At 40.9% G+C, this 27,676-nt stretch overlaps 1 protein-coding gene across 5 annotated transcripts in view; it reads right to left on the bottom strand.

The window, feature by feature from the left end:
• Positions 1 to 6,755: 6,755 nt before the first annotated feature.
• Positions 6,756 to 27,676, bottom strand: part of POU2F1 (POU class 2 homeobox 1) — a 98,837-nt gene continuing 77,916 nt past the window's right edge. The window contains exons 6-17 of one of the 5 annotated variants that reach the window (XM_035116369.3): positions 26,281 to 26,460; positions 22,892 to 23,018; positions 21,745 to 21,813; positions 19,177 to 19,271; positions 18,136 to 18,312; positions 15,050 to 15,191; positions 13,532 to 13,677; positions 12,548 to 12,727; positions 12,002 to 12,107; positions 11,311 to 11,653; positions 10,790 to 10,878; positions 6,756 to 9,086 (exon numbers count right to left, since the gene is read on the bottom strand). In XM_035116369.3, the coding sequence (XP_034972260.1) occupies positions 8,776 to 9,086; positions 10,790 to 10,878; positions 11,311 to 11,653; positions 12,002 to 12,107; positions 12,548 to 12,727; positions 13,532 to 13,677; positions 15,050 to 15,191; positions 18,136 to 18,312; positions 19,177 to 19,271; positions 21,745 to 21,813; positions 22,892 to 23,018; positions 26,281 to 26,460 (1,965 nt within the window). In that variant the 3' untranslated portion in view covers positions 6,756 to 8,775. The remainder of the gene's footprint in view (positions 9,087 to 10,789; positions 10,879 to 11,310; positions 11,654 to 12,001; positions 12,108 to 12,547; positions 12,728 to 13,531; positions 13,678 to 15,049; positions 15,192 to 18,135; positions 18,313 to 19,176; positions 19,272 to 21,744; positions 21,814 to 22,891; positions 23,019 to 26,280; positions 26,461 to 27,676) is intronic. The other 4 variants (XM_088668024.1, XM_035116370.3, XM_035116371.3 and 1 more) reach the window with 4 other exon arrangements.

Genomic DNA, 27,676 nt, shown 5'->3' with positions numbered 1-27,676 from the left:
AGATGCTTCAGAGTCAGGATGGAAGCAGATGAAGTCTCCCAAGAACGCCATCCAAAATCTGAACCATGTGCTGTGAGAGAAAAATGACTCAACCTTCCATAAAAATAAAACCCACATCTTTTCTCCTGAAGTCTGCCTCACAGAATCTTCTCTCTTTCAGGTACTCTGTACTTATGTACTAGGAGCAGGTTAGCATTTAGTTTGGTTTCTCTGCTGCTATTTTTGGTCTAGACAGAATTAGCATTGCTATTAGAAAATTAAATTAATCACCACATACTACATTCAATAACACGACAAGCAGGGATAAAAAGAACTGTTTCACTTTGTTCTCCCAAATATCCTCCTCCTTTTCCAAATGTAAAAGTCTTGGCCCTAGTGCAACTACGTAGACTAAAATAGGTTGCTAATTCATCTCCTTGTATGCCCTCCTCCAAGCACACAAACTTGCTCAATATTTACATCCCCATCAAGGCCCTTGGTTTGCCAATAGAAAGCAAGCAGGGAGGCAGAGGTCATGCACACCTAGAGGACCCTGGAAGCAATACAGCAACTCAGTTACGTCTGCTGTTATGTAGCGTGTTGACAACGATAGCCAATGACAAAGTAGAAAAAGACGTTGCAAGCAACATTTGCCTTCTAGCACAGCTAACTCTCTCTCCTTCCCCCCTCCCCATACCCTATAAAGTTGTAGCCTAAATACAGAACTGCAAATACATACAGCAAAGGTCAGGGTCTTCAAAATTAACTCTACAGCTAGAATTACTTCCATTATTTATAAAGTTTTTCTCTCCCGATTTTCCATTCTGCAAATGATACTAAAGCTATGTTGAGGTATTTTATTTTCTTAAAAAAAGGTGCCAGAAAGCCAGCTGCTACCAAAAAGCATTGTTCCTACAACCCTGTAACAGTGCCTGCTTACAGAGAGATGAGAAGGGGTGGAACAAGACTCCCAAGTTATGTCAGAGGAGAAGCCTTCATTTTGCTCCTTAGGGTCAAAAGCATTTGGCAAGCTTCATGCCAACATTCAGCCCAACTACATGTATACCGCATGTTTGGACAAAGGTCAGTAAAGGTCATAGCAGTAAAGCAATGTCAGGCTGTGTGACTACGACTTTTCTTTCTCTCAAGAATAAAGCAAATTTAATTCCAGTGTGACTCAAGAGTCACTTCATACACTGTAATTTGCCTTCACAGATAATGTCTATGCATAAATAGCAACCGGCATTGCACATTATGATGCAATTTCCTAAAAGGATGCTATATCTGTATGTAGGAAAGTGAAATGTGTGGAGCAGACCTCTTATCCTGCATACTATCCCAGGAGGATTAAAGACTAATGTGATCTGTTGGTAGTGAGGCTGAACTCAACATTGCAAAACCGATTCAGAAATGTATTAGGGATAGGCTGTGGCAACTAATCAATGCTAGGTCCAATATATCTCGTTTTCTTTCACAATTGATATAAATGTCTGTATTGAGAATTTTAAACTTTTGGAAGTCTCCCTAGAGAAGTGGAAATGAAATATAGGTTTCATTTTTCCATTGACTAATAATCAAATGCCTTTTGATTAAATCTGTGTAATCTGAAAACATTTTGGGCACACAGCAAAAAGACAGAGAGGACTGGCATGGCTGGGCATCTGTTCAAGGCCCTCTACTGCCAAGAGTCTCCTTGTTCTGCTCCAGTGATAAGGGAGATTTGCTGAGGGACTGAGGAGGGTGGGGGAACCCATGGAAGATCTCTTGCTCAAGGGCCCTTCAGCCAACACTGGGGAGGGTGGGTGGGTGAATGTTTACAAACTGGACGGTATGCCATCCCACAACACTCACAAAAGTAAGAAGACTATGGGTAAATTGGCACTAGTTCCAGGTGCATTCCTTTCCCCCCCCTGAAGCTGTTCATACAGGGCATGGACTTCGGTATCAAAAGTCCATTCAAGCTGCTCAGGGATCTCAGCCAACTTTTATCACTTAAGCCAATAGAAATCTCCCTATTGGCAAGTTCAACCTGGCCTAATAACTGCATGGAGCAAGAACTTTGCAGGTGAATGTATTAAGAGAGTGTATTGCTTAAAAAACATTAGATTGTAACTTTGTAAAAAAATTGGCTAACGAGTCCTGAGAAGTTTTGGTTAGAGATGAATAACCATAATCAGCCAGCCAGATTCTCCTTTGGTAGTGTTTTATCTATAACGGTTTATACCTATATACATTTATGAACCTCTAGAACGCTTTTAGAATTTATCTTCTAAAAAGTGTGTGTAGGCACATACAGATCAAGCATAAACATACTCCTAATGTCGGAGAGAAAGGACTACGTGTTCAAAGTAGAAGAGAGACTTCTACGTGGGATGTTGTTTTTAAAAGGTCATTAACAGCACGAATCTGATGAAATGATGCATTTGCCTAAATGTGCACTTCCATTACAAGAAATTATGTTATTGAAAAATATAGCCATCAATAAGATATTGTTAAATAATTCTACGTAACAAAAGTGTCATCTGAAAGGTTAATAAAGGAACTTGTATGGTAAATATAGTTGCTACACTTGTGTGGCTCCAAAAGCAACAAGGCCATAGCAAAAGCTTTAATTATACCAAACACTAATCAAGTCAGTAAGTGAATTTTGCATCCTTGTGATGCTAACTGCCCCTGCAGCTCAACCCCAAGCATAACTGTATGGCCCCACAGTGGAACCAGTGCAATATTACATTTAAATTGGGAAAAAAGTTCATAAAGCAAGACTTGAGTGATATTTTCCCAGATCTTATCACTTACAAGAATGAATGAATCTATGTGTTTTCTGTTCAGTGCTCACACTTGCTATGTAATATTTGATGCAAATATTTTGAATGTGGTCTCACAAAGTTGCTACTAGATCCTGAACATAAATAAATGCCCCATGCAAAAATCACGTGAACCCTCCACCTCAAGTGCCAAACACTGCATCAGAGCCAGTCTTTGCTTAGGCTGCAGTATAGCCCAACATCCACTAACTGAAATAAGCCATCAGTGTGGTAGCAAATAAAATACAGGCTTTATCTTGTAATGTGCAGCCTACATTCTTCAAGGTTTTTAGAACAGCAATTAGAAAGATAGTTAAAGCATGCTATTACCAACCTAACCCCACATAACATACAACTGAAATAGGGAAGGTAAGGAGATAAGGCAACAATGGACTCTTAAGCCTGGTTTCTGGCACTGTGAATTCAGCTATAAGTACTTCTGTTCTTCCTTTATAACTTCAATCAATAACATCTTTGGTTCAACTTATCCAGTAAAAATGTCTTAGATGACAATCAACATAAAACTAAACTTAACCTATCAGGTATTTTCCTTGGCAATTGAAGCTTAGGAGTTATTTTAAAAAATATAGCATGGATTCACCATTCACAACTGCTTTTCCATCACAGGACAGCCAGGCGACCCATTTTTATAATATCATGTTTGTAGCTTTTCCTAGCCATGTTTGTACACAGGCCCAGGCATCAGGGTTCTAGTAACTCACATAAATATCATGTCATTGTAAAGCAACTTTGTAATGTTTCTGAGCAGGTACAGACTTAGTGCAGAGCAGGCTGTAGGACTGCAATTTCCCTACCCTCTTTCTGTCAGCCTTAAACACGGTTAATGTCTGTGCTGGCATTCACCTGAGCCATGGTTAACATGAACGCAGGGATCCTGCAGCCCACCTTCCTTAGTCATGGTTAAGATATTGGGAATATTACAACTGATCCAACCCTATGCATCAGGGGAAGTGACATTGAATGACCACTGTCCATGCGCGTTCACGTGGCATGCATATTTAGGTGGTAGGTGGGAAAAACAGCAAAAACTTTTCAAATCCCCACTTTTATGAGAAATTCTCTCCATCTCATTTCTGTCATATGTTGTAATCTACTGCACTGGTACTCCTGAGTGCCCTGGGTTAATGACAATTCCTACATTAGGCATGCTTGCTTATCTCCAAGGTAAACTAATTCATGGCCCAGACATCTTACTGCCGGTGCTACTGGGGCTGCTTGCAGGAAGAGTGAACAGTTGGGCTGATCTCTGCTGCTCTGGCACTACAAATGGCCATAAGGTGACCCAAAGAGCCAATAAGACTCCACCCTGCCTTATATAACTGTTTCTCTTCAGTCTTAGCAATCTATCACTCAAGTGAAGGTTGAGATGCTAGACTGCCTGGAAGCCTTGCTTGGACCAGCAGAATTATTGGCTAATCTCCCACCCACCAACCCTGGCACAGATATATGGAGCAGTTATACATTCTCAAGATGGCAAAATAATGTAGAGATATAGGGTGGTACTCAACTAAATTTTATGCAGAGTAGGCACACTGAAATTAAGGACAATGACTACATTAGGTCCATTAATTTCAATGGCTCTACTCTGGGTAAAGCATAGTTGAGTATCACACATAGTTTACATTTATAATACTTCATAAGCACAAACCTTACAAAGGAAGCGATCAAATATATCTATACACACTGCCTGAAAAACATGAATGTTCTGCCCCCCAAAAGAGTGAACTGCAAGGTAAGAGCACATTCAGACATTACTCGTATGTGTGAGCCTCATACATGGGAATATGTAATGTGCAAATTGGTATCTATGGGCAGATTCAAAAAGGTGTGGAAAAACAACTTTACTTTGAAATTATGAACCTTGGGAGTTTGTCCATCAGTATGATGAGCTATGTATTCAGCTGGAAGAACAACTCTCCTACAACAGAAAGTGTCCACACTGGCCCTAAGTGCACACAACTTAGGGTAACTTGAATAGATGTTTTAACTCACCTACCAATGGTTTGTTTGCTCAATATATCCTCATTTTTCACACCTTTCAAGGAAGTAGTATTTGCACCCAATAAGGTTCTGGCACTCTGGCTTCTCTAAAATCAATAGAAAAATTCCAACTCATCTGAAAGGGACATGGACTGAACTCGGCCATTTTCGTAAGTAACCTGCAGCTGTGGAAACTGCAGGTATGAGGATTAACCTACTCCTTTCCTTTTTGGTAATGAAAGGTGCACTGAAATCTCTCAAGTTTGCAAGCAAACGTTTCACACTTTGGCCTATGAAACCGATCTGAAACTGTGTGAAATGAAATGACACCCTAATAACCCATGACTGAAAAAATGAAAATAAAATCAACATTTTCTAGAACACTGGAATGCTGGACCAATTTGTTCAACTAATGTGGTCATGGAAGAACGGTTAGTACTGGATATTAGGGACACGGGTATCACACATTGTTTTGGATTACAAGAATTGCACTTGGTAGTGACCAGAAAATTTTCACTACTACCAGAATGTTCCATGACTTCTGTGATTATCCTTGTAACTTTGTGGTAACAGAAATGTATTATAACTGCGAGGTTCCAGGGCAGATTATCTATCTCTCTAGAGCAGCCTTTTTTCCAGAACAGCTAGGACTGATGGGAATGGTACTCTGGAGGGCACCAGGTTGGGGCTGGCTGCTCTAGAATGGGAAGTTGTGTGTGTGTGTGTGTGTGTGTGTGTGTTTTAATATGGCCATGTGAAATATATAGCCAAGATCAACATGAAAGAGTGACAGCTATTCAGATCCTGGTATCTCTGTGCTGCTGGGAACAAGCACCAATGCATTAGGGATGAGTGATATGAGGAATGGAATATGTAAAATAAGATGAATACAATTCAACCAAAGCATTTTAGCTGCATTTTTTTTGAGCTTCCAGTTTCTTTCACCAGAACCTGCTGTGAAATCTGCTAGTAGTGTGGCCGTGGCATGAATAAGAGAAATAAAGGTTAAAGGTGCTCACACTAACAATATGTGAATACTGTGAATACTATAGCAAGATTTTTATGGCCATCATACATTAGTGTTCCAGATTCATTGTGTCCTCTAACTGCAAACAGTGAACCCAAGAAGAAGCAGCTAGTCAATTGAATAAACAGTTTCTCTTAATCCTTGAGAGCTTTGGGGCGATTTACAGGGCTGTGTTCTCTTTATTTTTTGTACATAAATATGAAGGGCTTCCTCCTTGATGTTTGAAATTCATAGCTAAATAAATGCCACAGTTCAGAAGTCATCACCATCTCCTCTATTAAAATATATACGTATGGATGTGTGTGTGCCAAAAAACACAAGTTACATAGATCTAATTTCAATGGACAAAAAATAAAATAAAATAAAAAATCCATGGGATTGATATTTCCTTTGGTAGAAACTAGTCAACACTATGGCCTTGAGACCAACATAATGGGTACCTGTCTCTCCTCTGCCATCCTTTCATACATTTGACTGCTCCAAGCTGTTGCTATGGGCCACTTAAAACCTTAACACACAGTATTATTCATAGCCCTATATTTTTAAACTGAGACTGAAATCATGGAGACAGTCACACCACAGTATATAGATTGAGCCAAACTGCTAAGGAGGATGTGGGAACAGTTGAATTAGTAACCATCTGCCATTGCCATTCTATTTACACACCAAACCACGGAAATTAGATAATAATCAAGTTGAGATTTTGTCTGCCCCAAGGATATATAAAAGACCCCCCCACCCCCAAAAAAGATTAAAACAAGCAGCAATTTTTATATAAAATAAAAAATGAAAAGAAATTGTCAGTAGCATCTATCACCTCTCTGCATCTGAACTGCACTTATACAAACTAGTCCATTAGTACAGCAGCTTGCTAGAAATTGACTTTGGTTCAAGCTTAGTTTAAAAAAAATAAAACATTAAAAAAAATCAAACACACATAAGACGGTGGACGGACATTTGCTCATTTCCCTGCTTACAGTTCACAAGTTTTTTAAAGTTTTAGGAAGAATTCATTATTTTTAAATAGCTTGTGAAACAGGAAGTTGGAAATTCAGATACGAACAGAGAGCAAACAGCATGACAGTATGCGAGAAGAGACAAAGATTTCTGCTAGTTGAGCATTAATGCCAGCTCTCTGAATTGGGATCATCAGCCAGAGAAGGAATTGAGAATAAAGTTACTGCCATCATGATATCAGGTGATAAATGATATCAGGTGATGAGAGCTTAAATAATTACCTTTGGCATGAAATGCAATATAATTACATGAGTGCTGGAACTCCCCTTCTCCCCAGGCTTAGTGAAAAGAAAAACTGGGCACCTCCTCCTTCTTGAAGATCTTTTTCAATTCACCTTAAAAAGAGATTGGAGAGTTCCAAGTACATTGCAGTCATCCAATCTCTTCTCAGCAGCAAAAATTTAGATTCAGACCAGCATAACATTTAAATTAATCTCTGTCTCCTCAGTCTCTCTCATCCATTGTCAGCAGCTGTTTGCGCATACCACTTGTTACGTTGCTTGGAAACATTTCCCCCTCTCTAGTAGAGGTGTTTATTGCTGCCATAAATGATCTAGCTAGCAGCAGCATCACCCAGAAATAGCATGAAATATTGCAAGATGCATGCAACATGCCAGTGTTCACCAGAAAGACAACACTCTCCACGACACGCTGGTCAGCTTTCCGAGAATTCCTTACCAACTTTTTCCAGAGCAGTGAACAGTGTCAAAGAACATTACAAACTATTTAGAATGGAGCATGACCTGCTGTGTTGGCATAAAACAGTACTTGCTCACATGACCCAGTTTACTTCTGGAATAGAAATGTTTTAAGTTGAAAACATTTTCAGTACAATCATATTGGAGACACCAGAAAAAGTAAGTTCTTAGAGATGAACCAATGCAGCGTTCAAAAATTCTATGCCAAACAGCTGGTAGGAAGGTTCAACGAATGCATATGAATTATCACCAATACAGGCAGCCTCCTGAGAAAGTAAATAACAGAAATATTCCCAGTTGTAAAGTGGCCATTTCCATGCAATTATGAGATAAGACAGTGGCCAGCACAGGTGCTGAAGACAGAACCTATGGGCCAAATCCTTCCTCCCTTGGCATCAACAGGAGCCAAAGACGTGCAAATGAGAGCTAGATTCGGCCCAAGTGTGCTGAGCAAACAGCTGTCCAATCAGAACTCCCATCTCACAAGCATGGACTATCTTTGCACATTACCCTCTGTATGTTCACTTAGCCGCCAACATTTCTGAGAGAATCCCGAAAAACATACCGCCAGGGAAAAGGAAACCAAAGAACATTTGCAATTCACATGCTTCCCTCTCTTTGCTCCTCCCTCTGTGTGGCATGGGAGCTCACTGAAACTGTTCCAGGAGCAGACAAATGTGTCCGAACTATATATATATATATATATATATATTTATAAAAATAATAATAATAATCATAAAGAGATACATCAGTAATACAGGCCTGCCTAAATTGTACCAGTTAAGAAAGGAACCCCCAACACGATTGATAAGATTATAAACACCTTGTATGACATTATGGCCTGTACAACAGACCAATAAATGATAATTAAAAAAAGATATTTAGATCAAAAAGAAAGAAGAAATCCCGTTCCTACGTTTGAGTTGATAACCCACCTTAACTTGTCATTGATACTGCTGGAAATGATAAGTAGTCCTTTTTTGTTTTATACATTTTTGGTTAGAAAGTTCTCCAGTCAATGAAGCAATCCTGAAAAGACAGTGTTTATTATAAAATTAGGCAAATGTTTGTCCCAGTTTTAAATCCTTCTTCTTGGTTTTTTTCCTTTTGTATTTTTCCTTCTCTCCCTTGTCCCCAGCAACATGGTGAGAGGAAACCAATCACATTTTGCAGTTTGTAAACCCAGCTGGCAGCCCATCTCACTGCAGAGTAAAATAGGCTCTGGGTAAGCACAGCTCAGTCCAACTCACTGCGCCTTGGAGGCAGTAGTAGTGGTGGAGGCAGCCCCGCTGGCCGAGGCCACGGTGAAGAGAGAGTTCTGGATAGACTCTGCTGAGGTGGAGGTGGCATGAAGGCTGGCAACTGGTCCAGAGGCCCCTGCGGAGGCTGCAGCTGCAGAGACCAAGCTAACTGGGTTGCTGGTGAGCAGTGAAAGGTTCTGAGGGTTCAGGAACAGAGGGGCAGTGACGATGTTTGGCGTACCTCCGGCATTGGCAAATACCAAGTTCCCAGTTGCATCCAGTGATGTTATTGGAAGAGAGCCACCAGATGCAAGAGCTAGAAAGAGGCGGAAGAAAATGTCAGCATTCGCAGCCACACACATCAGCAGCACTGAAGTTTGTCTTCTGACGACCAACGGATTCTAAAACACACACACACCCTCCAAAAATAGTAAACGAAGCCATCTCAACATCAGGAGGAAAAGCTGGATTGGAGTTAGAGTGATTGAGGATTGAGAACTGACCATTTTATTATCCAGATAAATACACCATTTTCACCACAGAGGAAAAAGCAGGTGGCATGAAGACCCATTAAAGCAGGGATGGAGAACCTCAGGCCCAGGGCCCCAATGCAGTTCTTGGGGCCTTTCTCTGTGCCCCTTGGGGCTCTCTCCCCTGGCCACATTCTGTCCTTGTGCCATGCCCCTCCCCAAAGGCTACATCCCTCACCAGCCCTGCTCCACACCCTTCTGGAGTGCTTTTGCCTAGCTGAAATTCATCCTTCAACTGCAAACATGACTCTTTCATTTGCCTGGTTGCAGAGATGCGGTGGCTAAGTGTGTGCACATACTGAAACCTTTGAACCTTCCACACTCTGCACAAAGGCAAAAGTCACATCCATTGTTATGCCCACTTTTGGCATGTGGGCCTCACAAGGCTCCTTATGAGGGAATGAGGCCCTGGGGCTGAAAAACTTCCCCAACACCTGCATTAAAGTATTATAAAGGCTCGTGCATAAAGATATATGAAGTCAGATTTCAACCACCTGAAGAATGCTTAAGCCATTGTGTATTATTCACCTTCTGTGCTGTGATAATTAATTCATGGAGTACCTGCTCACTTTGAAGAATCATTTCATATTAAGAGTAGATCAGTTTGCCACCTGGCTTTTTTGTTGACTTGCAAAGCCTGACCAGTCGCTAGCTTGGTTTGGTGGAGGGAAATATATGCAAACAAATGAAGTGCTTGATTATGAATATTCATAAAAGGAATTTTTGTACACCTAGAACAGTTGCACATATATGTACTTTTCTTTTGTAAAAGAGCTACATAGTGCTATGAATAAAATGTACTTATTTGTTTATGACTGTGCAGGCGACAATGTCTTAGATAGACTATATTGTTGCAGAATTTACACAGCACTGGATTTTCAAAAAGTGCACTGGGGTGAAATTTTATCCCCAAGGACTAGGTTAGGATTTAATAGTCTGTTTTTCTGGTGTCAGCATGGCACTGGAATTGTGTTGGCAGCCTCTCTGAACTATCACCTCCTATAAAGTGATAAGAGGCAATAGCAATCATCCAGTTGATGCTTCAGGTTTCTTACCAATGTTAGGAACTCACAAGTGTTTGAGTGTCAGCCTTCAACTGTGTCTCATTCATTCCTGAAAGAAGGTATGAGAGGATCCTGATGTATGAAGGTTGATTATTTCCCTGGAGGCTTCTAAGTGAAAATCCTCACAAGGGTGTTTTCATATATTGATTTTACTCAGACTAGTTGTTATCTCTGAATTTCAAAAGGAGTTTGGAATAAAATATGTCACCCCTTCATTGTCATGAGTGTGAAGTGTGCATGCGTGGTTGATGGAGGTTTAGATATAAAAAGGTAAATGTTTATGTAGAAGCAAGTCTCTTCAATGTGACATTTCCAAGCAAGGAGGTTTAGGATATGCAGCCTTTGTCTCCTTTTTTGTGGGGGAAAGAACCCCATGAAAAACACAAACATAACAGAGATGGGAAGACTGGTGAAAGTCCACTGACCTTGAATAGTTGCCAGAGTGCTGTTACTCATCAGAGCTGGGCTGAGAGCACCGCCTAGTGTCCCTGGATTGAGACTGAGTAAGGCACCTCTGCAATCCCAAAACAGGAAACAAAAACAACTGAAGACAGAGCGGCTTTCCAGGCGAGCAGTCTTAGACACAGAAATAGAATTTAGAAGTCAAATTCCAATTTCCCCTGTTGAGTATCACAAAAACGGAGGCAGATCCTTTCAGCAGCATTTCTACCTACAATTTATTATTGACTGGTTGCATTCTTTAAAATCTATCTTAAAAGGGCAAGAAACGTAAGAACTTGCATTTAAACATTTTTATGCCTGAAAAGTGTTAATAATCTCTGATGAGCTGAACTACTGAATAATAATAAAAAAAGAATTAAGGCAACCATTATTTTCAAAAAGCACTTATTTTTAAGTAAAATTACTAAATGTGCAGTGTATTGACATCTGATGCCTGAAGGCTAGATAGTTAAAATGGTAAGCTTTACGAATGGCAGATACTTACCCAGCTGCAAACTGTGAGGATGCCATCAAGCCTGGATTTAGTCCTGCTGCTGCTGCCATAGCAGCAAGACTTGCATTTGCAGGCAACTGTGCAGCTCCTTGGAGTGCTGCAGCTGCTGTTTGCAACCCAGAAGCAGTTACCATCACCTGGCTGGTCCCAATTGCTGAGGACATGGGGGTGGAGGTTGTCTGTGTTGTGCTGGTCTCACTGGCACTCGATGCCTCAGAAGTGGAAGCGGAGGCAGAAGGAGAGGGACTCAGGGAGGGTGATGTCACTGCCGAGGAAGCCGGGGGAGCGGTAGAAATCACAGTCGCTGTGTTGTTGGGGATGGTTTCTGTGGTGCCTGAAATGATAGTTTCAATCAGACTAAAATAGTTAATACTCCTGGAAGATACCTATAACTACAAGACAGACAGAGAACAAAAGACACCATTCCAATGGAATGAAAGGGCAATGTGCCAAAGTGTAAGAAAAAGAGGACTTATTAACTCAATGGACACTGTGTGTGAGCATTGTGAACAGAACCCAAAAAGCACTGTTTATCTTGGATCTGAGTGTATTAAAACTTGTTGCTTAATAAACAATCTTGGATACAAATGGTGCCAGTGATTCTCTGACATAATAGGTCACAAAATTTTATCTTTGTAATAGCAAGTACTTCTGCATTGAGCAAGTCTGAATATTCTCTTACCTGTGACTGCCAAACTAGTTACTGCCGCGCTGGTTAGAGGGAGCACAGGGTTGACAGTCAGGGTTGTAGCTGCACTGCTTGTCACAAGGCTTGGTGTGGTTGCCACCTAGAGGTCAGAACAAAACAGCTAAGCTTTCTTAGAAAGGAAAAGATTTAAATGTTTACTACTTACCTATAAATATAGAAGCGGGCAAACACATACTTTTTATATAGCTTTGGATTTTCATTCATTGACACGTAGAACTATGCTACAGTACTACTTGTAGTGAGGAAATCATTAAGCTATGTGTAACACAAACACACATGTGAATCACACAGCTCAATCCAGCAATAATTCATGTCTCGCTTGGTACTCAAAGCCCTCTGGAGGATGTCTTGTTCAATATAGACCAAAGTAGGAGCAACAGGTGGTGTACTGAATAAAGCAGTGACCACTGACGATAAAAACTTAAGATTTTGAAATCTGCATTATGTCAACTTCATTACCAAGAGGATAGGAGTGATTTTAATTTCTTCCAGTCTGGTATAACTCAAGTTAATTCTTACCAATGATGTTGGGCAAGGGAAAATTGCTTTGATGGGCGAGCTGCTGGTTCCACCACTACTTGGTGGATTAATCCTTTTCTCCTTCTGGCGCCGGTTACAGAACCAAACACGGATCACCTCTTTCTCCATGTTCAGCTGGTCAGCTATCATGGTGATCTCTTCCGAGGTAGGCTTTTGGTTCTGAAATAGTGGTAATTTGGAGAGAAGAGCTCAGCTATAGTTTGGACATAGGGTGAATTCCCATGTTACAGGGAAGCTGCAACAATGAAAGCCAGCAGCTACCTATAATTGTTGCAGATACATCTGAAGTATCTATCTCAGGGGTTGGCAAACTAAGGCCCCCAGGCCACATCAGGACCACCTAAATCCTAAATCCGGCCCACAACACGAAGCTGGAACCCACCGTGAAGGCGAGACTCCCAGCAATGGTGACAAGAAGAAGAAGCTGAGCGGCGGTGGCTCTGCCAATCAAATGCCGCGCCTGAGGTAAACCAGGCGTGGCGTTTGATTGGTAGAGCCACAGCCGCTCAGCCTCTTCCTCCCGTTGCTGTCGCCGCCCTGGTGCTCCTGTGGGCTAGAGAGTGGAGTGGACTGGACAAGCTTGCTCTGCCTACCCATGAGAAGCAGCGGCAGCAGTCCCTGGGAAGGTAAGTTCAGAGGCTGGGGGTGGTGAGGACTATTTGCCCCCCTCGCCTCTTCTTTTAGCTCCCTCTGCTGCCACCTCTCTGGCCCGCCACAAGGTCTGAGGGACAGTGGACTGGCCCACGGCTAAAAAAAAATTGTCAACCCTTGATCTATCTCATAGCAGAGGAGATGCACCAGTTCCTCTTCTACTACTTACATGGGAAGGACAGAGGGTCAAGTAATTCACATAGTCATGGTGTGTCAGGTAATATAGTATTTTATAATGTTATTTAATTGTTCTTATGCCATTTTATCATTTCATGCTATGCTGAAACTACTCAGTTCAACAGATCGACTAACCTCCAGGAAACTCTTCTCTAAGGCCACACGTATGTTGGTCTCTATGCTGGTGCGTTTCTTCCTCCTGCGGTTCAAGCCCTCAATCCCCAGCCCTGGGGAATTCAGGGCACTTGGGCTGGAGAGAGCTGAATCTGATGAGAGGTTTTCTGAAAACAGTCAGCACAGTCAAGGTCACTAAAGCATGCTACGAATATATTTTTAAAAGGTACAGTACCACTCACAGTACTTGGTTAAACAACTACACATGAACCCATGTAATGGGCCCCCCTCCTTCTCAATCTCGACCTAGGAATGACCAGCACTGGGCCTCCTAATGATGCCAGACTACACTCCCATAGCATAGCTGAGGGTGTTCTCAATAAGGGTACCATGATTGTGGCATGCCCTTCCCTTACAGACCTGACTGACACTAACCTTAATTAGTTTCTAGCACCAGTTAAAAATGTATCCCAGGCCTTTAGTTAAGGGGCTTGCAGCCTGCCTCTGCTGACCTTATTTATTTGCTGTATGCGAATTGGGGTTATTGGTTTTGTACATAGTGTACAATATTTCATATTGTAATTTAATTTCCTTTATAATGTGAACCACTGTATAGTTCTGAAAGGTAGTATACAAACAAACAAATACCCAAAAATTCTATGGCTTGGATCTCAAGTTGCTGTGAGCAGAAATCCACTCATGGGACCTTCCCACAAATTGTCACCAATTATCCCTCCTCCCAGCAGCCCCCTGTTCCTCCCCTCCTTCAAATCTGCTCAAGAGAGTTGAAGCACCCTCCAGAACAGAGCGGGAGGTGGTGTGTAGCGGGCTACAGGATGAATTGCAAAAATCACTACCATTGGATCAAAAGCCATTCTGCAAACAAACTGAGCCCTTCAATTTGTGGAAGGGACATCCATAGCTGCCAAGTTCTCCCTTTTTTAAAGGGAAATTCCCTTATGCTGAATAGGCTTCCTCACGAGAAAAGGGAAAACTTGGCAGCTATGGACATCTAATATCTAAACCTATGGGTCCTATGTAGCAGAAATACTGAAACTAACAGTACTTGCTATTTAAAAAGCCATACTATACAGCTTAGATAGAAGGTCAGTTCTCAAGATCTGAAGGAGACAAGGTTTGATCAGACCTAATTGCATATGGCCACATTTAGGGTTATCTGCTAACTTTTTATATGCACCAGCCAATATTTTTGCTCATGTATTTTTGAGCATTTTTTGGTCTTAAGAATAAAAAGTGCCAGAGTAAGCTTATGATTCTGTGGTTGAAAAACACTGTACATGTTCAATTATTTTCACATCAGAGCCAGTGCCATACGAACGCTTCAGAAAGGCTGCTCAAGTAAGTAGCCATTTATGCTTCTTCAATCTATTCCACTTGCATAACAGACTGAACAGACTGAAATTATTTGTTGTAAGTAGAACAAAATTGAACCCCACCACAAAGAGCATTTGAATAAAAATCTTTAAGAAATTCAGAGCTGTTCTGCGGTATTTCAGGAAATTTTTAGGAAATTCTCACCTGCATCGTTGAGCCACTTTTCCAGAAGTGGTTTTAACTTGCACATGTTCTTAAAGCTGAGGTTCAAGGCTTCAAAGCGAGAGATAGTAGTTTGACTGAAGTCATTTCCATAGAGTTTACCCATAGCGAGCCCAACATCACCCTGCACGGTTGAAAGAAAAGAAGATGGGAATAAAAGAAGTTGCTGAACAACATATACTTCTATAGGACATGTGTAATAAAATAAATCTCATTACAAGGCTATTGACAGATACAACGGAGACACACTCAGATTTCTTCCGTCTTGGTGATACTTATGCTAGCTTTCCACTGAAATAAACTGTCCTTTTGAAGAATTTAACACATGCTTTAAAATTGGTATAAGATAGACCATCTTGCAAAAGTCTTGCTCAAGAAGGAATAAAGATGTTATCTACAGGTCACCGAATGCACCTAATTCTGTATCTTCAAAGGCCAATTACCGTACCTGATTAGCAATGAACTGTTTCTAAATTTCAAAGTTAGCGCTTGATCAAAGGATCTGACCTGCACCCTGTTTGGTAGGGAGGCCTGCTGAAGTGTTTATGTACAGTCAAACCTCAGTTGTCGAATGTAATCCATTCTGGAAGCCTGTTTGGCTTCCGAAATGTTCGACAACCTAGGCATGGCTTCCGATTGGTTGCAGGAACTTCCTGCACTCAGCGGAAGCCATGCCGGACGTTTGGCTTCCGAAAAACGTCCGAGAGCTGAAATGTTCTGAAACGTTCGGGATCCAAGTTTTAACTGTATAAGGGATTCTGCCTCAGCACAGAGGGCTGACTCAGTTTCCACAGCCTTCAAGTCCAACAATTAAATGAAATTAAGCACTTTCTTCCAACGTTAAGGGAGCTCAGCTCAATGAGTGAGTGCCTCTGCATGTAGTCCCATAAAAAGTACCAGGGTCAAGTACATAAAATCATTTAATTCTTCTACGACTCATGACAGATCAAATTGACAACAGCTGGGAAACAACTGGGATAACAAACTGAATTATTTTTGTTTATGTAGGACAGCCACCACCTTTGGATACAATGAGGAGTCTAATGACTATACCACTTAAACTACGAATCTCCTACTTTAGATATTTATTTTAAATTGTAAAGTCTTCTTTTGATTTTTTTTAACTTGAGAATTGAACTGCAATAGGCAATTAGTCTTCTATATAAACCTGAACCCAGTAATTATTTCTGAAAGACAAAACAATAAATCTATAAGCATCTGAAAATAACTTACTGTACTACCGGCAAATAATTCTCTCTCACACACACTATGAGAAATTAAACCTTTATTACTTCAGTTTTCTAATTACTATCCTCTCACATAATTAAGCAATCACTATCATTAAAAACTAATTATGTATATAGCTTGTGCAATATAATTGTTAAGTAAATACTATGCTGTTTGGCATCCCAGTGGTACAATGTTTTGCTGCAAAACAGAGGAGTACAAGGTGCCCCTTTGACTTGGGGGACAGATGAATTTCCATCCACAATTGAATTTTTGCCCATCTCAGTTAAGGAAAGATTGATTAGGTTGTCACATAGGATATACATTCAATGGAGTTTGAAGTGCATACATCTGAAAAGCATGGATCATCCATACATCCTTAACGTAAATAAGTTGATCCTCATTAAGTCTGCTCAAATAAATTTTATTGGGAAAATTATTATGATCCTTTCCTAGCATTGCTTTTCTGCATGTATGGACCCACAAGACCACTTAAAAAAAATCTCATCATAAGCCCAAAATATTATGTCAATACAGAGAAGGTCCAATCTTCAATTACTACCATGCTTTTCTCAAAAGGTGGGGGAACCTTAAGAAAGGCATCCTCAGGTGAGCTCAGAAATGGACAGGTTTGTAAAGGAGTAGGCAGTCCTTAAGAAAGCCTGTAAAGCCCTTTATAGTTACAACACTCTGCACAAAGCTTAGAAATGTATAGGGAACCAATGGAGCTCTTTTAGAACTGATGAAATATCATCTCCCATAAAGTGTGTTGCAATGGGTCATTTTGGTTATAACTAGATCATAGAGGCAAGTGGTCAGGCTATCTTTGTCGAGGAGGATCACAGCATGTACACCAGGTTAAGCTTGTAAAAAGAATTTTATATCACTGATATTTACTTCTGCATACAAAGTGAAGGCCATGGACTCACCACATTCTGAAACTCTGATCTTCAGCCCTATTTAGAAGCAAACCTCACTAGATTTGATGGAGGTGTTCTCAAATAAGTATAGAGGTATTTTTTTCAGTACAATGAACAGAAGGCAGCAGCCCACCAATTTATTCTCAGATTTCTGCTCCAAGGGTGGGCGTGAGCAGGTGAGCAGGGGGGGGAGGGGGAAGTAGAGGAAAGAACTTTGATGGGATGGAGGAATGGGGCAGTTTTAGGAAGCATTTGAGGAACAGTTTGCCTACCTGTGATGCAGTGGTAGCCAGGGGGACAAATTAGAAGCCTTTGGAATCCCACAGCATACATGCTATGGTGTGGAGCCATAGTCTTGCAGCACCACTTTCTGAATCTGACCCACCAGGTAGTAATAAAACTACTGTGCCATTCACTCTCATCTCAGCCAGGCAGTCCAAAAGGATGTGGTGGATGATGGCATCAAAAGCTTTTGAAAGGTCCAGGAGAATTCGTAGGGGCAAACTCACCTTGATCTCCTTGCAAAGCTAATCCATTTGGATAACTAAAGTGGTTTCTGTACCGAACCCATCTGAAGTGGCAGCTCTGTAGCTCAACGGCACAACACATGATTTGCATGCAAAATCCCTTCTACCATCAGGTAGAATGGGGGAGGTCTGTAACCTTAGAGAACTGCTAGTAGCCAATGCAGACAATACTGAACTTAAGGAATAATGGTCTGCCTCGGTGTAAGGTGGCTTATGTTTGTTTGACATTAATTAAAATGCATTTCACTTGGAAATTCACAAATCCTCCACAGCACTAATAAAAGCCCACATAAGAAGTCATCACAAATTAGGAAAAGTGATATAGACACTGTCCTTCCAGATCTGAACACTGGTATTTACCCACTGTAGAGGGATCTTAAATCTTCCATTTTACCTGAGTAAATCCAAGTTTGATCCGTCTTTGTTTGAAAGTCTTGGCAAATTGCTCAAGCTCCTCAAGATCACTGGGCTCTTCCAAGCTGGGGGTATCAATTCGCTTTGGTGTTGACTGGCTCTGTGGAAGTGGCTGAATAGGGGTGGCTGCTATTGTGCGTGTTGGGGTTGCTGGCTGCTAAGAAATAGAAGAAAGCAGAGAGTGAAGTCAGATGACATATATAGAAATAAAGCATGGTTAGGCTTTTCTTGGTAAATGCTACCGGTAGTATCTACCATTTTCTAGCATACACATTGTATTTTAATTACTTAATCTCCAAAATAGGTATTGCAATCTAGAGCAGTGGTCCTCAACCTTGGGCCTCCAGATGTTTTTTGCCTACAACTCCCTTGATCCCTAGCTAGCAGGACCAGTGGTCAGGGATGATGGGAATTGTAGTCTCAAAACATCTGGAGGCCCAAGGTTGAGGACCACTGATCTAGAGTATTCTCAAAACAAAGGTGTCTCCTGATCCTTTAATTTTTCCGCTTAAGAATGAAGTACACTTTCCCCCAGTTATTCTCACTATGCAAAAAAGAGAATGATTGAACAAAGCAAAGGGATGAGTGGGAAGAGTAAAGTCCAAAAAGTCCAAAACAGCTCCAGAAAGAGATTATGGCTTTTCTGCTATAAAGCTTTTTAGCAAGTGACAATGTGATATCAGATGGACTTTGGACTGGTTCAGAAGTTGCATCTAAGCACAATTCCTATTCTGACAGTAGCTAGACTTCTAATCATTGCTTTCCAGATGCGTTAATACATTTTCCAGTAATTTCTTGATATGTAAAATATAGCATGACACATGCACACTGTGCTCAACCTTTTCCAGCGCAAGTGCAAATGTTTTTAGAATATGTCAACAACCTCTTAAGTGAGAGATAGCCACCAGTTCATTGTCTCTCTAGAATAATAAAATAGACAGCTTTTGCTATGCACCATGGCCTGAATTCTCTCATCCTACCCCCAACCAAGTAGGAATAAGAAAATTTATTGAAAACTGACCTGAGAGGTGAAAGTGATGCTTGGCTGAGACTGCAGGAGGTTGGCTTGGCTTTGCTGAGGTAGTTGCGTTAAGAGATTCTGCGCTTGCAGGAGACCTGAAAGAGAGGAGACATGAATTTTAAAAATTAAATAAATGAAATTGATCAAACTGATTTACTGCAGTATGGTGTCTTATGGGCACAGACCATACAGCTCCTTAGTATTTTATGCAGAAGTCTGCTGAAGGAAATCTATTTCAAGTATATCATTCCCCCACCCCCCACCCCCAAAAAACCACACAATGGAACTGAACTGCTTACTGAGCTCTGGGAAGTCTGCAAGATCTACCAGAACCCAGTAAGCAAGTCTGACAGCTCAAAAGCTCTTTCTGCACCGGGAAAATGCTGTGTAAAAAGAGCTTTTAAGCTTCTGCCTTCTGTGCTTTTAATCTGTGTGATTTCAACTGACCAGCCTTCAACCATGCAGAAGTTGAAATTGTACAAGTTAAACGTGCACAAGTTACTCGTATTCAGAGGAGGGATAGAAATAGGCATTGAGAGTGCAGGGGCACATGATAGCAATTCAAAGGTTTGAAGCACTGTAGGGTAACACATGTGCAGTGACACTATGTATAAGTGTTTATATGATAATACTAGAAGACAAGCCAAGATGGGCACGTTAGATGACAGATGGATGTAATGGAAACCTGGTGGAATGGAGAGTGCCAGTGGGACATGATGATCTCTGGATACAGATTCTATACATGGTCTAGAGGTGAGGCTGCTCTGTTTAACAGAGAGAACACAAGTCCAACAAGCTAGAAACCCCAAAAGGGGCATATTCCTTCACAGAAATGGGGGTGTGTGTGTGTTATACCAGCTCCCAAAAGTAATTTAGCACTGAGAATACCCCTGACCAAAATGCCCAGGGTAATCTTGAAATGAAGAATTAAATCAAGGAGGCATCCAAATGAGAAAATGCTACAGTAATGGGACATTTCAGTAACCCACGCATATAATGGGCTACATACATTTTCTAGTAATAAAAAAGAAATAACATTTATAGATATCCTAAATGACTGTTTTCTAACAGGTGGTCATTGTACCAACTAGATAGGCGGCAACCCTAGACTTAAAACTTAAGTGAAGCCCAGGAACTGGTGGAAGATGTGTTAAGCTGATTGGAAACAGTTACCATAGTGGTATCAAATTTAACATATATGTAAATTGCCAAGAAAATCCAATACAGTCACATTTTATTTCAAAGGAGGAAACTTCGCCAAAATGAGGTGATTGGTAAAATAGAAACTGAAAGGCAAAGTCAAGAGGGACAGGTCTCTCCAGAATCCCCAATGTTGTTCAAAACCACAATAATAGAAGCTTGGCTAGAATATATTCCACAGCTCTGGAAAGGTGCCCCCAGGATCATTAAGATGCCGATGTGGTAAAGAGCAGAGTCAAGGAAGCTATCAGAGGCAGGAAGGATTCCCTCAGAATCGGAATCCCTCAGAACGGAAGTGTAGTCCAAAAGAAAGACAGACCAATAAATAATAAACTAATGAAACCAATAAATGATAAACACAAAAAATATTTAATTACATTCAAAGCAGATGAATGCATAGGGAGGTAGTCAGGCCTTTGGATGACAAAAGAGCCAAATATGTGCTAAAGGAGTCTGCAGAGAAACTGAATCAATTATTTGTCTTCACAGTGCAAGATGTAGGGAAGACACCTGTGCCTGAATAAACTTTCATGGAGTTTTTTTTAGGGAGTGAGGCAAATGGTGGTGACAAGTTCTAGGCCTTTTCACAAATTAGAAACTGAGAAATCATCTGGTCCAGACAGCACCCAAGAGTTTTGAAATGTGAAATTGCTGAACTTATAATAAAAATATGAAGACTGTCAATCAACTCCCATACCAGAGGACTTAGCAGTGTATTTTTAAAAAAGGATCTGGGGTGGGGTTGGGGTTTTTGGGAAATTGCAGGTCAATTATCTTAACGTCTGTTCCACAAAAACTGGTGGAAAGAATTGTTATGCCTTGCTGAAGCAGAACCAGAATAGTTTCTGCAAGGGCAAGTCCTGTGTTACGAACCTTTTACAGTTGTCTTTGAGTCTCAACAAGCATATCGGAAGAGGTGATCCAGTTGACATGCTGTCTTACTACCTTCAAAAGTTGACTTAATAATTTCAAAAAGCTGCGGGTAAAAGTATCTCACCCAAGACTCCTGAATAAACTTAGCAATCATGGAGTAAGAGAAGTCCTCTTATGGATCAGGAATTAAGAAACAGAAAGCAGAGTAGGAATAAATGAACAGTTCTCCCAATGCAAGGATGAAGAAAGTGAAGGCCACCAAGGATTGAGGCCTGTGCTTTTAACTTTTTAATGACCTGGAGTTAGGGGTAGCCAAGTTTGCTGATGATACCAAATTGTTGAGCTCCAAAAGGATCTCTACAAACTGGGTAAAAGAGCAGTAAAATGGCAAATGCAATTTATTGTAAGCAAGTGTAAAATGATGCACATTGGGACAAATTCCCCCCCCCTCATTTCACATATACACTAATGGGGTCTGAAATGGCAGTGACTGACCAGGAATGAGACCTTGAGGTTGTAGAGGGTAACTCGATGAAGATGTTGACCCGACCCAGTGTGCGGCAGCTGTGAAAGAGTCGAATTTCATGTTAGGGATCATCACGAAAGGGACTGAAAATTTAACTGCCAATATCACAATGCTGTTATAACAAATATATGGGGAGACTACACTTGGAATACTGTGTATGGTTTCTAGTCACCTCCCCTCAAAAAGGATACTGCACAGCTGGAAATAAAATTCAGAAAAGTGGGAACTAAAGTGATCATGGGGTTGGAGTAACTCCCCTGAGGAAACATAAAGGGCTTTTAAGTTTAGGGGGGAAATATGAGTGGTGGGAGTGGGGACGTGAGAGAGGTGCATAAGATTAGGTGTGGCATAGAAAAAGTGGACAGGCAGAAATCTCTCCTATTATATAGTACTAGAACTCAGGGGAAGCCAATGAAGCGGAATGTTGGAAGATTCAGGAGAAAAGAAAGTACTTCTTCACATAGCGCGTAGTTTAAACTATGGTATTTGCTCCCACAAATGTAGTGATGGCCACCAACTTGGATGGCTTTAAAAGAAGATTAGACAAATTCATGGAGGATCAGGCTATCAATGGTGTCTAGCCACGATGGCTATGTTCTAACTCTACAGTCGGAGGCAGGATGCCTCTGGATATCAGTTGCTGGGAATCGCAGGTAGGGAGAGTGCTGTTGCATTCAGGTCGTGCTTAGGGGCTTCCCATAGGGATCTTGTTGGCCACTGTAAGAACAGGATGCTGGACTAGATGGGTCTTTGGCCTGATGATAGAATTTTTAAAAATGACTTTTTGTAGCTTAAGGTTTTAGCCCAAATAAAGGCATATAGGGGAAAAGAGGTGTCCTGTATACTCACTATTTCCAAAACTGTCAAAAAGAAGAAGAAAAGAGTACTATATTAAAGAAGGGGAAGGATAAGGATTCCAGAGAAGCCATGCCTGCATACTTATTGGACTTCTGCTCATGTGATGGATGTATTCACCCAGATGGTCCCTACTCTATAGTATCAAACATCTTTCCTAAAATTTACATGCCTGAGTATTAAATACCTCTGATTGCTGGTTTGCCTGCAACAAAATATCTTTATAAAGAACTTAAGTCCTTTAGGAAACGTCTTGCTCACCCTGCTGCCCCTGCGGCGTCTGTGAGATGATGAACTGTGCTGGTTGCAAGTTGGTTGTTGGATGCACCAACACAAACTGTTGCAGGTTGAGATTCTGTTGTTGGAGCTGCTGCAGGTGCTGCAAATCCTTGAAGAAGCAAAACAGAATTAAGAGTTTTTCAAACTTAAACAGCCATTCCCTCCCCTTCAAAAGCAAAACAAACCCATTAGGAAAAGAACAGTGATCCAAAATTCTTACTCTGCAAACACAGGACATCTGAATTTAATAGCACATAAAGAAATGAACATTAACTAATTCATAGAATCATAGAATGACCTGAAAAAAGTTGCTAACGCGAAGGAACAACAGCAAAGTATTGATTAAAGGATGTAGTCCTCCTCTTGAGGTTTTCAGCATATCATCAATTTCACTAATAGAAACAAAATTTTAGCATCAGCAAATGTTGAAGTTTTAGGCTGCCACGGAGCTCTGCTTGTCCCCAGGCTCCTTCAGTTTTTGTATCTGCCCTCCACAGGTGATGGGGGCTTTGGTAGGAAATGACTAGTGCAGCCATCAACAGCCCACCAGTCTCATCAACCCTGCTCATAAGGAGACCTGCTGGAATTTTATGCCAGCTGCATCATACAAGCAGAGGGATGCTACTGGAAATCTGCCTTTGCTTTCTCATACATCTGCTTCCAGGCAAGCAGCAGCTACCAAAACAGTGGTGAGATAAAGTACATACCATCTCCTTCCTCTTGACCCTAGCCTGTTCCATCCACAGAAGTGTTTGTGGATCCCACAATTGTTTATGTGGGGACATGTTCATCATTGGGGGGGGCAGAGAGTAAACATGGAACAATATGGTGTCTGGGCAGTAATCTATGGCCATGTTTCACACATCATAAATTTAACCCTCGGAATCCTACTGACTTGATGGCTTTTGTAGGTCTGGTAAGAAGCCATCAGATTCAAAACATTTGCCCATTGTACTACCATGATAAAAAAATAAAGAGCTAGAACTTGAGTGGTAAGAACATACTATGAAAAATGAAAAACAATTTCCTCACAGCATGCTAAATTGTGTTTTGTTATGTACATTGTAGCTATCAGGATGTGGTATAATTTATATTAGTTCTGTAAACTGCCTTACCAGTAGGTGAATAGAGAGCTATAAACACTACTATATAAATGTTAGGGGGGAAACCCTGCTAGCATTTATTCCATTTATTCATATTCTTACAGAAGATTTCTTGCGATGATCGCAGCTAGAGTTAAGTTGTGTGTGTAAAATCAGTTAAATATAATAATGAGTCTGAAACAGAGATCTGGTCAGTGAAACAATTCAAGAACAGGGCTATAAAAACAATTATTTGGATAATGTATTTATAATAATAATTCAAACAAGCTAAGCAGGGCTCTGTTGTAAGCGATTGATGAAGCCCATGTACTCCAATTTGCAGTGGAAAAAGTGACGGACTTCAGATAGATATATCTCAGCAACCCTATAAGGTAGGTTAAGGTGACAGGTAAGGAAGTGGTCCTAAGTGACCCAATGCGTAGGTAACTGAACTCAGGTTTCCCAGGTTTAATTCTAATACTACACTGGCTCCCAACTTTCATTTTTGCTCCTTGTGACCATGATCTACCAGAATTATTAACTGTACTTATAGGCCACTGAAAAGCAGAGTTCACATGGAGACTCGCAACTAGAAATAAAATAATTAAAAATTCATTAGCGCGCATGCAGCAAAACACAAGTCCAATAAATTTAACTTTACATTAATTTCATATACATCTCAAAGTGATTCATACCATATGCTAAAAATCACTAAGAATAGGCTTAAAAACAATACACAAATCAACTAAAGATAGGCAGAAACCTAGTTCCCATCCCTACTCACACCCAGCTGGAAAAACTTGTTGAAACAAGAATGTCTTCAATTGATTCTGGAAATTACAAACAGAGGGCACCTGCTGTATCTCAACAATGATGCTGTTACACAAACAGTTGCATTGAAAACCCTGCAGCATATTGTCATGGCAAGAACTTCTGATATTTTTAGGGTTTCAATAACAGACCCTATTACAAAGAAATAACTTGCTGGGCATATGGAGGGGGTAAGGCAGTCTCTCAAATAAATTGGTCCAGAGATGCTTGTTTATGTCGTCAGGCTACAAAAACTGAAACTGATCTCACAAAAAGGCTTAGCAGATGACTGGAAATCTCACTTGGAGCTGCATAAATCATGGATTCAAGCACATTATGGAGGTGAGTGACTTCATTCTCTAAAGTGTCTAGAAAGCAAAAGTCTCTGAGGGCTCCAGAGCTCCATCCACCAATACAGGTGTCCAGAGTCCACAGACCACTCTGAAGAGCTCTGCTATGTAGTTATTCAATGGTGCAATGGAGACAGTGAAGTAGGCCCTCCTTGCTGCTTTCACTGCTGCAAAGTAGGCATGATTATGTGCTCTAACACAGCATTTGAGAGGATGCTCAGAAGGAACCATATCTATGGCCCTCCACATCTCACTATTCCCCAGTGAAACGAGGGCCTTGGCAGGTTTGCCTGTTTCACCCATCAGAAAATACCTATAGCATTCAGGAATCCCTAAGTGGTCTACCCTAACTGGTCCTCTACCCCTGCAGGGGGAAATTGGTGTCAAAATTGATGACAAAAGGGGCATAGAAACACCTCCTCATTTCCAGGCATCCAACCTCACCACTAGGAGCAAAAACCAAATCAGGAGCATGTTCTGCATTGTGTGTCAGGTCAATGATCACTTGAAACAGCCCCATGGTTGCTATGAAGTCCTGAGTTGAATCAGTGTTAACACTCCCTTAATAACTCAACCAAGAACCAAACTGCATATGCGAGTCTCGTTAAGATTTAACAGCCGAATCATGGTTTGGTTCTTGTGAACAGCTTTGTGCCCACACCCTCCCTTTAATGTCCTCTCTCATTTCTGGGTCTGAAATACTACATTTTATTTCAACTCATTTCAAACCATGGTTGTCTCCAAACCAGAATGGGAAAATAATGGTTTGCATGAACTTTAATTTACCCACTTTGGATGTCACATCAAATTGTGGCTTGCAAAAATCAGGAAAGGAGGAAAGCAAGTGGAGTGGAAAGAGCAAGTGCTCAAATGTAAAAACTGTTTATAAGAGCCAGGATTATTTGACCTGAACATTGCCATGCCTGCATTTTATAAAAGGAAACTTGTAGCTTTCTTTAACAGGGATGTGTGGTCTTTGGAAATCAGAGGACCAAGCAGACTATGTTGCCAAGGTATTCAAAACACTGCCTTGTGAGCCCTTATTCAGTTGCACTGTGAACAGAAGAGTAACAAAAGAGACATATTAGGGCAGGCCAACATGATCAATGGTTCGAAAGACAAAGCTCACCTGTGCAATTTGTATCGGTTGAGATAGAGGGATTTGTGTCATGGGCGTTGCAGCAGAAGCTGAGATGGTGGCGCCTGCAGCATTGTGCTGCTGACTGGCTGAATGCTGCACTGCAGCTGCCAGCAACTGTGCCTGTGCCTGTTGTATCAATAATTGCTGCTGGGCTGGTGTTAACGTGAGCTAGGAACAAGTTTTAGGACAGTAGTTAATAGTACGAAACATCATCCCTATCCCCATCACTATTTATTTCTGACCAGTTGCCTTCAAACAAGCCACCATATACAGGGAGCAGATATTTATTCCAGGTAAGATAAAAATCAACCAATATATCAACCCATATTTCACCTCATCTAAATGGTACTGGCATAAGCATTGTATCATTGTGACCACGGCATTATTGTGGCACTGCTTCAATATTAATGCGAAAAAGGTAATTAGCTAGCAAGCAATGGAAAGAAACAGCACTGACAGGAAATAGCAAGCAAAAAGAACAAGCCATCACTGACAGGCTTTGAAAGGAAATTTACACCCACCAGAAGCAGAAGCGATTAGCCAGATGAATGAGAAATAGCAATACTGGCTGTGGTTACCAAACAAACTGATAATACTCCAGCTGCTTCACATTAGCATGAATCCCTGGCATGTTTCATCATTTCCATTATGCCTTAAGATATAGCTGAGGAACATGTGCACCATTTGTTCCCCTCCAAGTCAATCCCCCCCCCTTCCGTCTGCCTTTTTGTTTTGATAGGATTGAGCTGGTAGGTTGACATCTCTGCAGGTTTCCAAACACACATTATCTCTATGAAACAGGTGGCGTTAGACTCCCTTCGATACATGAATATTCTTCCCTGTTTCTGTATAGAAAGAGCCCTTACCTTCAAAGACCTGGATCTAGTTTCAATGTAGCAAAGAGCAGTTTGGCAAAATGACATTTAATGTATTTGGACTAATTTTTACTGTATGCTTACACAAAAGTGCTATAAGTAAAAGCCACGAAAGAAACTGTATTCAGATTACGTAAAAGCCATATGGAAAACACCCATTTGTAGAGTTTTAAGGCGAAGGATCTGGCATAAATAGAAAACACTGCCAGTCAATATAGACAATACTAAGGTAGACAGACCACTGCTCTGAGTTGGTATAAAGCAGTTTTCTATATGCTTGTAAATAGAACTAAATTCAAAGCAGTGTCATTTGATTTACATATTACATATACCTTTCAGAGATAAATCATATAGGGAGAAAAGTCTCTGATTAACTAAATGTCTCAAATTTTGAAAATAGCATAAGTGATTTATCAGTTTTTAGTCTCCCAAGTTGTTGTAGCATACTTTTTTGCAACTGAAAGAAACACTGATAGCTTACATAAAGAGTTCTCCATCTAATGAGAACG

Source organism: Zootoca vivipara, chromosome 4, assembly GCF_965207765.1.
Source record: "Zootoca vivipara chromosome 4, rZooViv2.hap1.1, whole genome shotgun sequence".
NCBI classification, from domain to species: Eukaryota; Metazoa; Chordata; class Lepidosauria; order Squamata; family Lacertidae; genus Zootoca; species Zootoca vivipara.
Note: the sequence above shows the minus strand (reverse complement) of the source record. Positions and strands in the feature narration are given on the sequence as shown.